This window comes from Quercus suber, unplaced genomic scaffold (genome assembly GCF_002906115.3).
Source record: "Quercus suber isolate HL8 unplaced genomic scaffold, Cork oak 2.0 scaffold_196, whole genome shotgun sequence".
In the NCBI taxonomy this organism is placed as follows: Eukaryota; Viridiplantae; Streptophyta; class Magnoliopsida; order Fagales; family Fagaceae; genus Quercus; species Quercus suber.
This window is the reverse complement of record NW_027069654.1, coordinates 622,372-640,882: the sequence shown is the minus strand read 5'-3', so window position 1 is coordinate 640,882 and position 18,511 is coordinate 622,372. Positions and strand designations below refer to the sequence as shown.

General features: G+C 37.3%; 1 protein-coding gene across 1 annotated transcript; it reads right to left on the bottom strand.

Annotated features, from left to right (window-relative positions):
* Positions 1-1,974: 1,974 nt before the first annotated feature.
* Positions 1,975-15,065, bottom strand: LOC112001157 (golgin candidate 2). Its single transcript, XM_065779018.1, has 10 exons — positions 14,789-15,065; positions 13,429-14,538; positions 9,774-9,884; positions 8,612-8,671; positions 7,654-7,711; positions 6,783-6,835; positions 6,542-6,634; positions 3,488-3,613; positions 2,627-2,674; positions 1,975-2,534 (listed from the first exon to the last, which is right to left on the bottom strand). Exons 1-10 carry the CDS (start codon positions 14,840-14,842, stop codon positions 2,169-2,171), a joined length of 2,079 nt encoding a protein of 692 aa, XP_065635090.1. The 5' UTR covers positions 14,843-15,065; the 3' UTR covers positions 1,975-2,168.
* Positions 15,066-18,511: the final 3,446 nt, after the last annotated feature.

The following is an 18,511-nucleotide window of genomic DNA, read 5'->3' as shown; positions in this document are numbered from 1 at the left end:
GTGACATGAATTCTCTTGTTTTGATCAAGAGTCTTATAACTTAATAATATTGATGAGTCTCCTTTATGAGAAGAACAATGGTTTGAATCCCCCTTCCTACTTATTATAACAACTAAATTATTAAAAAAAAAAATTCTCTTTTTTTAATAATCTTTATATCTTTGTTTTACCAAATACAGATTCTAGGTTTTTGTTATCGTAATTGACTCTAGCTCTTTTCCTTTGCAAAGACTATCTTAGTGATTGCATTTTATTAGAGGAAATATTTTTCCTTCATTTTTATTTCTATCATTCAAACATTAGGCCTTGATATAACGACAAGTGTTCTCTCTCTAAGTGATGTGTTCCGGGTTTAAGTTTGTGAAACGATTTCTTCAAAAATGATGGGTATTGGTCACCAAATTTTTAAAACATTTTTCCCACTTTATAAACAAAAAGTGGTGGGTCTCACGTTTTTTGTTAATTTTAATTGTTTGTGTGCAATGGTTGGTTGGGTGCCATGAAGGAGGGTTTGGCTGGTTGTGAGGCCTAGGTTGTGTTATTAGTTTTTTGTTTTTGTTTTTGTTATTTTTTTTTTAAGAGAAGGATTGAGTAAAAAAATTGAAATAGAGAACAAGTGCCAAACACATTCTTCATTTTTTGGGATGAACAATAGAAAACTTGTTTTGGTAAAAAATTCTCAAAACAATAAAAAAAAAAAAAATCATTTTAAAAACACAAAACTCAAAATAACAAACCAAATAGGCTCTAATATTGCCCATCAACCACCTCTTTTAAACTTCGCAAAAGTGAAAAACTTGTACATTGGCTACAAATATGTATTTATTTATATTTTATTTTATTTTTAATCTAATTCCATCATTCCCTAAGACAATATTGCAAATATTTAATCCCAATAATCCGTAATGCCAACAATAATAATAATATAATATGCGTACGCTTGGAATTTTTGGCACCCGTTTTTACTTTCCAAGTTCCACACTTGAAATAGTTTGCTCCGTAGCATTTTTTTTTTTTTTTTGGGTGCAATAGCTGCATAAAATGTGGCTTTCACTAGACACCTCTCTGAACTGTGACCTTCCCTATTAGTTTTTCAATTCAATTGATACCAATAGAATATTATTATCTCTGCCTCAAATCAATAGAAGCATGAGCATAGGATAGTTTTCTCCTTCTTGCTATCCAGTTATCCTCCCTATATTTCAATTTACTTTACAATCTCGGCAAGCAAATCTAAACCAGGAACACTAAACCCTTATTGATTCAGTTTAAATATAACTTTCATTCATTTAAAAAAGCGTTTGGTCTCAAAGATTTATATTTAGACCGTTACTAACTGACCATGGTACTTAAACAGCTATCGTCTTTTTGCTTGGCCCTCTTTTCTGTTTCTGCCTTCCTCCTCTCTTTCTTCTCTTCACTTTCGCTCTCCAAGGCTTCTTAGATTGGGTTTCTTTACTTAATTCAACACCATTTCATAATTTCATTTAACCACCTGGTTAATGTCATCCATCATCCTGGGGCATAGGGTGTAACGACTCCAAAGGCATAGGGTTTAATTCATTATACTTTTGAATCTTCATGCTAATTTGTTACACCACTAAAGGGTTTAAATGTTACCCCCACTTCCTTTTTCAAAAAATAAAAAATAAAAAAATAAAAAAATAAAAAATAAAGGAGGCAAAAAGGGAAACCATAGCTTGACTCCCAAGTCTCACTCCCTTTGGTTGGGAGAAATTTTCAAATGCGCCTAGCGTATGAAGTGCATGTCTCACTGACAACATGAGATACCTTCCTTTTGGTTGGAGGTAGTGTCTCATTATACCACTCACTCACAACATGTGTGGGTCCCACGTGCGATAGTCCCCAAGCAACTGTCTCATAAGATAATTTTCCCCTTTGTTGGTGTGAAATCTTCAACTTTAACGAGGAAATGAACAAACTGCTCCTATTACTAGGTACTGAAATAAAATCTGGTAGGAAATTTTTTTTGCACAGCATTGATGTGAAGTTGTGTGACTAATTACATCCCTAAATACAATCCCTACATATTCAGTGTTACTCGATGTGCGGGTGGGACTAGTGTCCATAATACACCAAGAAATGAAGACCTCTTAAAAGCTGAGGCAATCAAATGAATAATGAAGAAAAGCACCATATATTACAAATCATACACCTGCAGTGTTATTAATGTTTTCCAAGGAAATGACAGCACCAGATTTGACTCCATTTGATTCTCGAGAATGTGACATGAATATATATATGACCCAGAAGTGAAGGCATACAAGGTAAACCAGAGACCACACCTTCGCTCTGGAATTCCTCCTTAAAAATACCTGACCAGCCAAGAAAATAGCATCCAACTGCTGAAGCAATGATCCCAAGTGTTTCCTGCCTGAACGCATCCTGTCATGAAACAGAGGCCCCCAGTTTGATTCTGAGAGCTCCCACCTTCCTGATTCCAAGTCCCTTGATGAAGTACTTACAGAATCCGCCAGCATTGTCTTGTTTTCATCTAGAAATCTTGAAACCGCCTACACAATGCATCGAAGTATAAAGTGCAAATCACTAGATCTGTTTTATGTAGATAATACCAGTATAAAATAAATCTGGGGTGACAACGTACCTCAATTCTGAAGAGAAGAGTTGCCTTCTCTGATGAGAGAGCCTCAACCTGGTTGAACATTTAAGAATTGAAATCTCGGTGATCATTACACATACTAGTGAATTTCATTTTATTACAGAAAATTTGTGATTTAGAATAATTTTACTACTGAAAAAGAACTCAATCATGAACTCTGTCCTAAGATAATTCAAGTTATCATACAAAGGAATCTTTCACAAACACTAGAACTAGATCATAATAAATTTTTGAAGTAGCTGATAGTGGTATTACAGAGAAGGATAACCAATAGCATACAATATGCAAAATGTCCATGATCGCAAAATGTTACATACTGGCAACAAACATTTGAATGTGAAACAAATGAGCAATAAATCAAACCAGGAGCCTTAAATAATAGCAGAGGCTCTGTAATGGCAGACCTGGAAGCAAGATCCTATATACATGACTTTTTGGTCTTCCAAATTTTTTTTTTTTAAATTGGCAAGTTAACCTTTGGGAGAGACAGTAAATTCAGTATTTTTTTTTTTTTTTTTGCACCTGACGAGACACCCATTGCAAAACAATATAGCTAATTAACTTTTTTTTTTCTTTTTTATAAGAATATAAGTAATTAAATTTTATGGCTCCATCCCTCTCAAAGCTCAAAAGGTGTCTCGGCTGAATTTGGTTCTTCATCAACAAAAGGCTGAATGATTCATTTATATCTGAGGACACTTTACAAACTCTTATGGTATGCTTTTGCCTTTTCTATATAAGGCATTAAGCTAAAAAAACCAGATGTATCATATGGCCCCCATTCATCAAACAAAAATAAGTACAAGAAATCACTGACTGAATTATCCAGGATGTTTGAAGACAAACCTGGGCTTGTTTCTGAATTAAATGATCAGTCATCTGACCAAGCCTTTGCTTGAGCTCAGTTTCAACTTCAGTTGGCTCCTCCATCTCTTTCTTTGTAATTTCAATGTTTGCTTCCAGCTTCTTTGCCTGAAATATAGACGATACTGTAAGTAAAATATATTGATTGCCCAAGCTTATATATATGTATATATGGTATCAGTCAAATAAATCAGGTTAACATGATATGTCAAAAAATATGGAACTTGGAATATAACTTTGGTAAACCATCAGAAGACTCCAAAGATAAAAGCATAAAAATTCTTCATATAAATTGGATACGCACTCAGTTGGTTAAACCCAAAACTTAAGTAACACCCAAAAACTCCAAAACTCTCTACCTTCCATCCAGCCCCATTAGCAACAGTGTATGGAGACTAAATGGCCATTCTGACATCCATTACAATAGACGACATAGATACTCTTTCTCTCTCTCTCTCACACACACACACACTAGAAAACAAACTGGATATTATAGAGCACTAGGAGGTGTTTGCATCAAGCCAAGCTCACCATATTTGGACCACAGCACCTCTATCCTTTTTTACCCCTGGACTCACCATTAAAACTTGCAAAGGAAGAGGAGATACATGATTAAACATAGTCTTTCATTTGCACAAGAAATGAGTCATGCTAACAGCATTTACAAAAGAAAAGAAGCTGTGGACATCTCAAGGATATTGCAGTGAAAAAATGCTCAAACCTAAACCTACTTTATCCAAAAGAAGCAATGTACACAGTTTGTCAACTTTTGCATTTAGATTCTTTATTGTTAAATAATAATAAAAAAAGTACCGATTTGTCACATTTTCGGAACCAATAAAACCTGTGCGCTACTGACTCCACCCACCAAAACCAGTTGCCGGGTAATCCATGGGGATTCACCCCTGGCAGGCTAAGTAGTTTTTGCTCATGCCTAGGAGCCACAGAACCTCTTCTTATGTCACCAAAGGCTCACTCCATAAGGTTATATCTACTTATGTATTTGTATGTGTAGAAAAATCAAATAATTATATTAAAATAAAATAACTTTTTATGTGATCTCAATAATATCATGCTTTCATGGATTATACAAGAAATAATAGAAAAGGTGCCACAACCATCAAATCCCTAAATATATAGCTAAATGAACCAATTACAAGGGTAACCAAAAAGATTGTTATGACTACAGGAGCTTGAAAATCTCTATAAATGGGGAAAGGATATTAACCCAATTTGGCGATGCATGTCTTAATTCATAACACAAGGCATGGACTAAGTCTTGTAGCTTTCCTCCCCTGGATATCATGTGTACCCTTGCATCTATCAACATCAGTTTCATGACATTAGGGCTGGTCGCTAACCAGTTATATCCCAACCCATCCTACTGATCCCGTCTGACCTGAAGGGTCATGGATATTTTTGAATGGGTGAATCAGTTGGTAGCAGGTCTTATCTGTCACTTGCAGGCCAGGTGTCAGGTTTAGGGTTTCCAACTGAGTAACCCAACCAGATTGTATATCATATATAAAATACGTTTTTTTTTTTTTTTTTTTTTTTTTGGGGTTGGGGCTACATGCGCGTTTTCTATTGTCTGGATATCTAACCTTATATGTTATCCCTATCCCCTCCCCCTTCTTCTTCTTCTTCTTCTTCTTCTTGATTATTTATATGAATTTGTATATGGGTTTAATGAATTTGGGATCTAGATTCAGAATGAGTTTGATGACTTATATAGATTTTCATAGCATGTTGCTGGATTCAAGAGAAGGTAAAGGTGGAAGAGGGTAGGGGAAGAGAGAGAATCAGATGAGAGATGAGAGAGGAAAAAATAAAATAGAAAGCTACAGTAACCATGTAAATATGCATGGTTACTGTAGCAATATTGTACATGCACAGTATTATAGATGGACTGATGTGGGTAAATTTTGAGCAAAAATGTGTAAAATTGTACACTTTTTCTATTTTACATCTACTGATGCAATTGCTCTTAATATTGGGCATACACAAACTTCTACTGCACAAAGGTAGTCAACAGCAAAAGGTGACTAAATATCGCTTGAAGCGTGAGGAAACATAAAGGCGCTAGCCCGATCAAAGTGAGGCATCTAATTCTAGAATCTAAATATAGTTATTATACCTGTAGGACTTAAATCATATGTATCTAATATATTGAAATTTTATAATCAAGTGTGTTTGATATGTGTTGTGAGAAGAAATTAGGTCTATTAATTGTAAAATTAGGTCCATTAAATCATATGTATCTAATATCTTAAAAAAAGGATTAAGAATATTAATATATATATATATATATAATATATCTTCTTCTTTTTGATAAATAAGTGAATTTCATTAATTAAAAGAAAAAAGTCACCATACAATATATGGGAAATGTACTACAGTTTTTTTTTTTTTTTTTTTTGGGATAGGTAATAAGAGTAATATTATTGATGAAAAAAGGAAAGAAAAATACAAGGTGTTCATGATGATGAACACATGAAAGAAATAACAGACAACAAAGAAAAAAGAAGAAGAAAGAAATCAAGAAGCTATTCTAAGAAAAGACATAAACTCTGAAAGAGAGGAACAATCTATAAAACTCTAGCACTGAGACCAATAAAAGAGACTACACTGGCAAAGATCTTTTAACTTAACCAACATCTTTTCAGTGTCCTCAAAGGAACAACAATTTTGTTCCGTCCAACTATAAAGTTTAAAACCATTTAACTTAGGAGCATATTTTCAATAGTCTTCAGCTTTCACTGTCAAACAAAATGATTGCATGTGAGCATGCGCACACACACACATGCATGTATACACACACACACACACACACAAAAAAAAAAAAAAACATGTGTTTATAGATATTAAGTACTCAGGACATGATCTGCATGCATCTACAAAAGCTTACTTTTTCAATGGTGTCAACATCACAAAGCAAGGGGAGTATTAAGCTAGAAATTAAAATCATTTTTTTATTATTATTATTATCAGAAATTGAAATCATTTATGAATATATCAATGGCTTGAAAAGCTAACCTTATCTTGCAATTGTATAACTTTATCAGCTATGAGAGAATATTCTGCCTCGAGTATCTCTCGTTCAAATTCCATTCCCTTTGAAGCAGCTAACTACAACATTATCAGATTAATGTAAAGATTATACAAAAGGCCAAGAAATTCATGTTGCTGCAAAGAGTTATTATGAAAGATGGAAAATATACATAGCTTTAAATGGCTCTGCCCCCAAAATAATCATCACAGACAGAATATAACTCACTTGTTTTAGAGATGTTCCAGTCTGATGAGAATTTGAGATCCTTCTCTTGATCTCTACAAGGAGAAAGGGGATTTTGAAGGACCAAGCTCATATTGACAATGTTATATATTGATATAATAATATACTGTAAATGGGCACAAAGGACCAAGATATATATTTTTCTTGATAGGTAATAATAATTTTATTAAAAGAAGACTACTCCATGCATAATGGACAAAAGATAGCCCAAAAAAAAAAAATTCAATAGAATTAAGTATTGAACATCTGAAGTATTCAAGGGTTACTGCTTATCCCCAGAGAAGCTCTCGAACTACTATTTTATTGACTCTTAGCATCTCAAAACCCTAACCCTCTCTTACAACCTTTATAACCCTAAATTTCTTAATTTTAGCTAAGCATTAGTCAGCAAATAACCTATCAAAACAAAACTTAAGAGCGTTAAATTAGTCTCCGCCCAGAAAATTATAAAAACATATTACACTAAGGATGAGATTATGTTCAAAAGTTCCTATAAACTCTAAAGCGTTCCATAGGCCATAGCAAACTCTCTAAACTCTAAAGCATTTCATGCGCATAGCAAACTCTAAAATGACAATTTCCCCTACCCATAACAACCAAATAAGGTATTGTACACATAAGACTATGTTCTCGCATTGAGATTTTTACTTTTTTTTTTTTTTTTAAGAGAAATTTTGGCCCAAGGGAGAGGGAAGGGGAATCTGTTTCTTTAAAAACTCATTGGATATTATAAATACCCTATTCAGTTCCTTTGGCAAGTAGTTGTACAGGTTGTAGTTGAAAACACAAAAGCATAGTCAGAGGGGATCAAAAAGTTAATTCAATTATTGGCACTGTTATCTAGGAGACATACCTTCACAGGTCGCTTCTTTCAATTCAATTTGTTCCCGTATTTCTGCTACCCAATTAACCTGGTCCAAAAGTAAAATAAAAAGTATAAGCTACTCTTGAAGGTCAATGGTACAATACTTCACCCTCCACTGCATTCTTATGCAAGGAAGTGGCATTTAAGCCAGAGCTCAATGGTACAATACCAACAACCTAAACTGTACTTTGATATATTTGCTGACTCTCCTGCAACTTTAACTTTTTCCAGTATCAAGGTCAAGCAATTTGCATACTTCTTTAGATAACCAGAGTTGTATGGCAACTATAGGCATTTCAAAGCAACAGCAAACTTAAGAGAATTAATAAAGGGCCTCTCCTGCAACTTTAACTTTTTCCAGTATCAAGGTCAAGCAATTTGCATACTTCTTTAGATAACCAGAGTTGTATGGCAAGTGGCAACTATAGGCATTTCAAAGCTACAGAAAACTTAAGAGAATTAATAAAGGGCCTAAAAGCACCAGAAAAAGTTTCTGTCTTTCTTTTTATTTTTTATTTTTTTAAGAAGGTTTTGGCCCAAGGGGTGGGGGAGATGAGAGATTCAAACTAATGACCTTTGCTTCTTTAGGCGTGGTCCCCAACTGATTGTGCTACCCCTTGAGGATAAAGGACTATAGTAAGTTTCTATTTAGCATATATAACATATGAGCTTACACAAAGCACTCTAAACTCAAGGAACACAGTTATGGGGATAGTTAGAGCTGATGAAAAAACAAGTATCAAAACTAAAAAGACAGCCAAAGATAGGCAAAGCATAAACTTGAAAGTCATGACACTTTCCAAAATATAATTTCATCCACTATTATTACACAAATCAAAACATTCAAACCAAGTGAAAAACATTCCAATTAGTAACTTATTTAAGAATTCAAGCACAGGATTGACACAATCATTTGTATAAAGAATCTTAAAGGATCTTATAGTACCTGTACTTCAAGATTCCACTGCACAGTAGCAAGGGATCTTGCAAGATCAGCATTAGCGGTCTGCAAGAACTTTTGACCTTTAGTAACAACAAATAACCTCATTAACTGCATTGCTTAAATTTTAATAAAGAAGAAAACATTGACTTCCATATGTAGCAGACACCCCAAAAAGAAGAGAGAGAGAGAGAGAGAGAGAGAGAGGACAAAAACCATCTAAACATGAATATGAGGCAGATATCTAAAACAGGTTAAATTACCTCAAGTTTAGCCAATCGTTCAAGGGCCTCCCTTCTCGTATTATTATGCTTCTGTTTCTCTAAATCAACAGCATCAAGTGTTTCCATCATAGTTGTCTGTAGATCGGAAGCCTAAAGCAAGCCAGAATGTAAAATTAAGTATACAATCACCGCAAGTATTTCGGGGACATCTTGCTAATAGTTGGTCAATTTCATATACACATGTATAAGACAAAGAAACTAGAAGCATGAACAGATAAAAAGTGTTTTCCGTTGTAACTAGCACCATGGAATGCACTATGCTCTTGAGATGTCAAGATGATTAGATTTACCATTGTTTTGGCACTTAGTTGTTTTGGAAAACTTCTTTTTTTTTTTTTTTTGGATAAGTAGTTGTTTTGGAAAACAACTGAGCTTCTGTTACTCCTTGGACTTTAAGACTAGGGTTTGTAACCATAGGGCTTCAACTCAGGTGGATTGTTAGGTAGGTGGCCATCCCAAGCTCAAACCTAAGAATTAAGATGGTATAGCCATAACCAAAGTTGTCAATTCCATTCCATTCTAGCCAAAACGGGCAAAATATTTCATACCAGTTTTAAAACTGGTGCAGTGAACCCTTTATTCCCATCGGCTTAAATTCCAGTGTGTTTCTCATTTCAGTATGCTCTAGCCTATTTCAGTATTTAGATTTCAGACGATATAGTTAACATCCTCTCTCTCTCTCTCTCTCCCCCTTTTTATTTCTTTCTTTTTCCCTTCCCGCTTTCTCCCTCTTATTTTCTTCTTCTCTTTCTTTATGTGGTGTGTGGACCATAGAAAACTGATTTTTTTTTTTTTTTTTTTTAGAGAGAGAGAGAGAGAGAGAGAGAGGACAAAAACCATCTAAACATGAATATGAGGCAGATATCTAAAACAGGTTAAATTACCTCAAGTTTAGCCAATCGTTCAAGGGCCTCCCTTCTCGTATTATTATGCTTCTGTTTCTCTAAATCAACAGCATCAAGTGTTTCCATCATAGTTGTCTGTAGATCGGAAGCCTAAAGCAAGCCAGAATGTAAAATTAAGTATACAATCACCGCAAGTATTTCGGGGACATCTTGCTAATAGTTGGTCAATTTCATATACACATGTATAAGACAAAGAAACTAGAAGCATGAACAGATAAAAAGTGTTTTCCGTTGTAACTAGCACCATGGAATGCACTATGCTCTTGAGATGTCAAGATGATTAGATTTACCATTGTTTTGGCACTTAGTTGTTTTGGAAAACTTCTTTTTTTTTTTTTTTTGGATAAGTAGTTGTTTTGGAAAACAACTGAGCTTCTGTTACTCCTTGGACTTTAAGACTAGGGTTTGTAACCATAGGGCTTCAACTCAGGTGGATTGTTAGGTAGGTGGCCATCCCAAGCTCAAACCTAAGAATTAAGATGGTATAGCCATAACCAAAGTTGTCAATTCCATTCCATTCTAGCCAAAACGGGCAAAATATTTCATACCAGTTTTAAAACTGGTGCAGTGAACCCTTTATTCCCATCGGCTTAAATTCCAGTGTGTTTCTCATTTCAGTATGCTCTAGCCTATTTCAGTATTTAGATTTCAGACGATATAGTTAACATCCTCTCTCTCTCTCTCTCTCCCCCTTTTTATTTCTTTCTTTTTCCCTTCCCGCTTTCTCCCTCTTATTTTCTTCTTCTCTTTCTTTATGTGGTGTGTGGACCATAGAAAACTGATTTTTTTTTTTTTTTTTTTTCAAAATAAAGGAAACACCAAAGTTGTAATGTTGTTCATCTTTTTTATTTTCTTTTATTCTTTTTTTTCCCTTACATATTTTATTTTATTATTTACCTGTAGTTTGGGGTGAAATATATAGAGGATATATTAAGCTAACTTAACCATCAATTGGGTATGCCACCAACAACTAGTGGTACACACAGGTGGTAGCGGGGCATTTTATTATGTTATAGTATTTTATAAAACAGTGCTAAGAATTTTTATTATTTGTGAATCGATATAGCATAAACTTGATAAATAGTCAGATAGATATATATCATTAACTCCAAAATGGTGCACTAGAACTGAAATATTCCGTTCCGATAGACAAACTAAAATGGTTAGCAGAACCGAATTGACAACTTCGCCCATAACTTAATTTTGACCTCTTGTGAGCAACCCTAACCAAACCATTCCCCTTTGGAGGGAGGGTGGGGGGAAGAGGAAATGCACAGATACAGAGATTACACAGAATTTTATCTTTTGATCAAACATTAAAAATAGGTAGGGAAATATGGTGAAGAAAGTAGCTCAAAAATCTAATAAATAAGAGCACTCTGCTAGTCTTTAAGTTTAAGACTATCTTTCACACCCGAAACTAGCTTCAAGAAAGGTCGCAATACCCTCCAAAAATTCAATCTCTACAGAAGCTCCAAATCTGCAATAGCATTCTGATGTGTAGTGAAATTCTAAAGGTAAAATATTTATTGCCCCAAACACAAGGACAATGACCTAAATGGGACTAAGAAGTGGAAGAATGTAATGAAAGCTATGACTCTCATTCAACACAAATGATAACTCATCCAGTGTCCTTTCCACTTTTACCATTTCTTGGCCACAATAAAGCCCTGCTATCCTATAACCTAGGCACTGTGTAAGAGCACTTACTCTGTCTCTCCAAATCATGTGAGATTATTTTTCTTGCAGATCTGGACAAAATTTAATTTTTTACTAATAAAATAAAGACATATGTATCTGTGTGTGTATTTGTGTTTTTGAGAATGTTGCTGGCTGTATATTTTTCATAACGTTCAGCAATGATGAGGGCTGGGCAGAATTCCTAGACATCAATCCAAACCTTAAATATGAGGGCAGATTGAGATTTTTCAACCCAAGCCAAAGCCTGACAACTGTAAACTTAGCCCAGTCTTGCCCAGCGCTCAGATTCAATTGTGCACAATCTCTCCAAGTGACAGTCCTACATATCAACCTTCCTTGTCCAACCCTAAACTAAGATAAGTATAGATTTGGGGAATTAACCACCAATACCTCTCACAACCAATTCATATATGTCAAACCTTTAAGATCAAAAGCGGACAACTTTAGGATATTCTCTAAATGAGGTTGATCAATATGGAGATAACAAGCAGAAGATGTAAACTACCAATGTTCCAAACTCACAACATGAGGAAGTAAAATTGCATGTTTCAAGTTCCTTGAATCCTAAGTAGCTCCATGTCTTTTCTTTTTTAATTTTTTTTTTTTTTTCTTGTTTCACTTGCAGGCAAGTGACAATGTGAATAGTAACTGGAATCAACAGTTACTAACATCAATAAAATGAGAAATAACAAGAACTATCAAATTGCCATACTAGGCTACAGAACTGGAAATAGTCCTCTCCCTTACCAAATCCTCCCCTAACATGGTTGAACCCAAGACCTCACTAAGCCTCTCCAGTAGGAAGCAACATAGAGAATACTAGCAAAGATCAGTGCTTCAATCAACCCACAACATTTTCTGTGTCAATAGTTTCTGCAAAAACTATAAAGGCAATATTTTTAATTTTTTGAATAAGAAAGGGGGGGGGGGGTGATAATTTGATAGTTGGGGGAGAGGGGATTGAACGTTGGACAAAAGTGGAACTTTTCATTCATTTGTGAGGGATAAGAGGTTGTGAAACCTATGGTTTGAATTGTATTTATGGAACAGAATCGCGCTAATGCAATCAGATAGGATGATACTAGATTAGTTAGCAACTTTGTTGTCTGTTATGCATTTTTACTAAACACCACGAATAGTGATGCAGGATGTGATTCTTTGACTAAAAGGAGCTCTCTTAATAAAAGCATTTTTATTGTCCCTTCATGCCAATCAGACAACTTCTTCCTGTTTCCTTTGTTTTTTTTTATTTTATTTTTATTTTTTTAATTTTTTTAATTTTATAAGTTGAACGAATAAAGATACCTCTTATCAAGAGTGATTGATTCAACAATTGTAAAATACATGTAGAGAGGTGATTTTAATTATTGTTCATTGTATACTTCCAATGCACTAGGACTACACCCTTTTGTTTCAATAGAATCTTACTATTATTATTATTATTTAACAAAAAAAGGAAAGAAAGATTTATGATCTATAACACACAATTATATAAAGAATAACGAACTATGTATGATTCTCCCCTACTCCAAGAAAACCAATCAATTATAAAAGAGAAAGTCTAGGGACAAAACCAAATCTTACGATATTTTCACAACACCCTTGTTTTGAGTTGTGGTGAGTCCCAGTAATATATACGTTTTTTTTTTATTTCATTTTATTTTGACCTATGATTGACATCTCACTTATGAAGATGTTGTAACATTTTGTTGTGGCCACAGAAGACCTTATTACAGTGCATCACATTTCCATAATTACACATAATATAATAGTCCCTCCCCCCCCCCCCCCCCCCCCCCCAAAAAAAAAAAAAGAAGCACAAGCACAAAGAGCATGGCATTTTTTCCTGAACAAGAAATGATCTGGTCAACCACATCACCAGTATAAATCCAACAAAAATAAGAGAATAATAACAAAATCTGGATAATTGTACCTCTTGTGCTTGTTGTTTGGCTCGGTCCTCTAGTATTTTCTCCAAGCTCTGCTTCTCTCCCTCCAACCTGGCAACCACGTTCTCCCTCTCTTTGATAGCCTCCACAGCTCTAGCTGCCAATTTTTCAGCCAGAATCTTTTCCCTCCTCTTCTTCTTTTCCCTCCTCTCGTTTTCACTTTCGGAGTCAGAAGTTGAACCTGAATCTGAATCTGAATCAGAACTCAAATCAATTGTCGAAGAAGAACCTCTCTTTAAATCATCAGAGACAGAACTTCTGGATGATGCAACGGATTTCTGCTTTTCCTTTATAGTATTTCTCAACCTACCCTGAACATTATCCATTCTCATCTTCACATCAGATACTACATCAACCTTCTCCAAGACCGACTTCATCTCCACAGTTTGATTCAATGGTGAAGAATCCTCCGAAGAAACACCCTTAGACTCAAAATGCCTGCCATTCTCTTCATTTCTCTCATTCTTTGATTCACCTACGAGCTTCACACCCGTTTCATTTCTATCAATTTCTCGCCCTTCTAAGTACTTACCATCACTCTGCACATCAACACTCGAAGACCTCCCCAATGAATCCGAAGAGCTAGACTCCTCCCCATCACCCGCTTTCCCTTTAAACTTACTTTCCTCCCTGGACTTCCACCCCGATTTCAAAACACTACTACCATTGCCACTACTCTTCTGATTCCTCTTCACCTCCGATACCAAAACATTTGCCCCCGAACTCCCCCTTCTCTTACCATCCTTCCTCAACCCGCGGATCACGCTCCCCCCATTACTGCGATTCACCACAGAGCTTGTGCTCTGATTAGGCGTGCCAAGGAGTTCAGTCCAATCACTATCCATAAGTGTAGAAGACTTAGGTTTAGGTGAGGGTTTCGGGGCACTAGAAATCTCAGTTTCCTTACTATTAAGCGTACTAAAATTTGGATCGCTACGCAATTTTCCATTATAGTCATTGTTCTCTTGTGGTTTTTTCTTTAATTGATCTTTCAGAGGCACAATGCCCTCACTTTTTGTCGGCGTATCGACGTTTAGTTCATCGGCATAAGGCCTCTCGTTCTTGCGAAGCGAGTCCGCCGCTTGCTGATCGATCTGAACCGTACATCACACCAATATTACACATCAAAAAATTGAAAGAATAGAAAGCATCAAAGACAAATCACAATATATAGTAGTATCACAACTTTGGAAGAGTTAGAGCAATAGAAAAATTGTTGATTCATAATTTAGGATCAGAGAAAATGCTAAGATTAACTCGAATTGAGTTTGGTGAAGTATAAATTTAAAATTAATTTTCTCGGGAAACAAACATAAGATTAGAGAGAGAGAGAGAGAGAAGTGCCTGTTGGAGAAGAGTTTCAGCGGCTTTGAGTTTGGATGAGATCCAATTGGCCATGGCCGTTTCAGATTCAGCTGGATTTCCAGGTTTTTTAGAGAGAGAAAGTCACGCACTTCGCCATTGTGTAACGGTCTTTTTTATTTCTTTGTTTTTGCAGAGAGAGAGAGAGAGAGGATGTTATGTGAACATCAGAAGTAGAAAAACAATGAAGAAGGTGAAGAAGAGGAGGGACGGTGACGAGGGGGATGCTAGAGTAACGTGCGGGTGTGTGAAAAGGGAAAATGTGGAATTGTGGGCGTGGATGGATTTGGGACACGGAAAGTAGCAAATTGTTTTGATGACGTGCAGTGACGGATGAGAATGAGACGAGCGAGAGAAAAGACCCGCAGCGCAACGTGTGCTACAAGCCCGATAATGACCGAGCAACGACGTTTCGCACTATGAGGCCCGTTTGGTAATAGATATTTGTGAACGCTGCGCAGATCTGTTGTGTTTGGTGAATGCTTTTTGGTCACAAGAAAAATTGTTCCCTGAGTTTTTTTATTTTATTTTATTTTAGCTCAACTAGTAAATTAAGTCTATTGTATCGATCAACAACAACAAAAATTGTTTCTTTTCTAATGTTTGGTTGTGTTTTTGAAAACATTATGAAAAAAAAAAAACATTTTTTTGGTATTTAGCTTGCACCACAAATTGTAAAATTTTATATTTTTTTATATAATTATTAAACAATTTTAATTCACAAATTTAAATATTAATTGTAAGGACTCAATTTGAATTTTTAGCCCAACAAGCTCCAAACAATAAATTTGTAGAGAATAGATTGAAGGTTTAGGCGCTGGCCGTCGTTCACCAAGCATGAACCCTCTTCTTTTATTAAAGAAATACTTAGAACTATTTACAACTAGGGGATGCTCCTCAGCCATGGCCGAGGAGCCCTTTTTCTTTTCTTTCCCCCCCCCCCTTTCTAACTTCACTCGCTCCTCTTTATATAGTCTTCATTGTCCTATCTCGTTCTTCCATCTGTTGATCATCCATTCGCCTTTCTTCTGACCGTCCGTCATATCAAAGGCCTTATCAACACTCAAGTGGTTCACACTGATCAACGTCGCCCTGCTAAGGGGTTGCATCCCCATTAATGCGACTAGAGGGGTTAGGTGAATGCATTAAGTGTGGAGGTGATAGCTTGCTCTGGGCTTGTCCCTTCCCAAAATTATCCTTAGTATGCCAAGGACGAAGAGGTCCTCGGCGTGGGTCCAAAAAAGAGTCTCTCCCTAATTTAGCCTTGGATGGTTATCCTTCCTCGACGCGGGCCTTGGGCCTACTACACAATGGGCTGAGGCTATCAGGCCCACGGGCCCCACAATAGCCCCTCAAAACCCTGCTGCACGTTCCCTCGGACGGGGAGGAGGGTTTTGATATCCACGGGCCTTCTAGACGAACCGCCTCACCTCGGTCCGCGTTAATGTTGGCGACTTTTCGACTGCCCGATGCACGTTTTGGCGTTCCAAGACTCAGTGTGTGCCCACATTAAATTTTGGCGGCACCACGTTTCCCACTTTCAACGGTGTGATGGTAGTTGTTCGATGGGGATCTCCTGCTTTTATGGGCAGGCGGTTACATTTGGGGAGCCTAAGGGGGAGTATAAGTACCTGCTTGAACCGTCTGGTTTCCTCATTTTCGCGCTTACGACCATTGGTGTGTATAATTTGAATCTGGTTCAACTTGCACACTGCCTGAAGAGAATTGTCATATTTCTGTAAGTCTTCTTCTTCCGGTGATCCCAAATATTCCCTGATTCTATTCCTTCTTTTCTTCTTCTGGAACCTTTAGTCGTCCTTGGGGGATGGGTAAGTTTAAGAAGTTGGTTGAATCCAACGAGATGGTGAACAAATTCATTGTTGACTATGGGATACCTAATAATGTGAGTTTAAGGTACTGTGAAGAAGGGGAGTGGTACATTAAGAGGACAGAGGGTGAAGTCATGATCCCGATAGTCGCTTTCGTAGAGGGAGGGATGAGAATCCCTATGAGGCCAGTGACTCTCAGTTACCTTAGGCATTTCCGTCTGGCTCCTACCCAGTGCGCCGTGAATGTATTTAGGATATTAGGGTGTGTAGATACCTTGAATGAGAAAATGGGGCTAAGACTGACTCACCACGATGTGAACTGGTGCTATAACCTTCATCACCTGAGGGGTAAGACGTACTATATGAAGACGAGGGACGATAGGGTCCGACTCATCCAGTGTCTTCTTGATTCTAATAAGGGGTTGACTCAAGATTTCCTCATAGTGTCGGGGGAGTGGCACGACGGTTTTCACTGCCTAACAGTAGAGGGAGAGCCAGGTAGGGTGTCCGACGTAGGGGACGATCTAGGTTTCAGTATTTTTATTTTTTATAGCTGTATATCCGCTTTGATTGATTAACCACAGGAGTTTCGCTTTTCTTCTCGCAGATCCGCACGCCTTTGCGCGTCATTTCCACCTGGTTAATAAAGTGGATTTGGAAACCGTTCTTAGGTCAAAACTTTTCCTGAACGAAACTGATAACCAGGTTAGAGTTGCTCACAAAATCCTCGGATGTGACCCAGCTCAGAAATCATTCCCAGTCCCGAAGCACGTAATTAGAGCTTGTGACCCTCGGCTTACGCAGATTACCGTGGTGGAGGACGGTTTTGCATTTTCCGAGGGATCTCACATACCTGAAGGCATTCTGCTAGCAGGTCCCTCCTCATCCCACCAAGTAACGGTGGCCGAGGAAGGACAATCTAAGAAGGCAGGGGAGGTGGTTGAACTGAGCTCTTCTGAGGACGAATATAGTGTGTTCAACCTAGCTGATCAGTCCGAGGATCCCTCTGGTGATCTAGGAGACCCTCATCTGTCCAAAGCTGACCTCCGGTCCCTAAGAATTGGTACTCAGGCTGAAATGGGTTTAAAAAGACAGCCCCACACCAGTCTTCTTGACCTGCTTGAAGGCAGTTCCAAGAAGAGTGCACCGGAAGAGTCGCAGCCCAAGCCCCCAACACCTCCGCCCCAGATTTTAACTGTGCAAACCAGGTCATCCTCTGTCCCCACAGTATCAGACCCTCAAACCGAGTCTTATGACCCAAAAAGGAAGAGACTTTCCAAGGGTAAGGAGCCAATGGATGGGAGCAAATCCCATTCCCCACCCGAGGAGGGTAGATTTCGTAGGCCTTCAAAGTAACTGAAGCTCGGTGGTCAACGGAAAGGTAGGAAGATCATCCAGCAGTCCGAGGCTCAAGCCTGGCTGCCTGCTGCCATGCTCCATGATCAGCCCCTGATGGATAACGCGTCGATACGAGAATCTGAAGGAGCTAAGGGGGCTCTCGTAGCCGATGCCCTGGAGAAGTCTCTTCTTCTTCCCACTGACATGGCCGAGCTAAGAAATATGAGTGGGTCAGAGGTTGTCCTTGACCTTAAGAAATATCTAGGCATGGTGGGTCCTTTGGTACCTATTTACTTTATTCGAACTTTGTCTCTTAGTACTCTCCTTTCTCTTTACGGAGTTACTTGTTTTTATTAGCAGGTTATCCAGGCTCTTTTCAGGTTAGACGAGGAGGTCGATGGCCAGAGCAGTGCCTTAGCGCAAGAGCGTGACAAGTTCTTGAAAGCTGCTAGTACCCTCAAGAGATCTGAGGCCGACCTAAAAAAGTTGGGGATGTTTTTTTTATTTTGAATGTGCTTTAATGTTAATCAGTAATTTA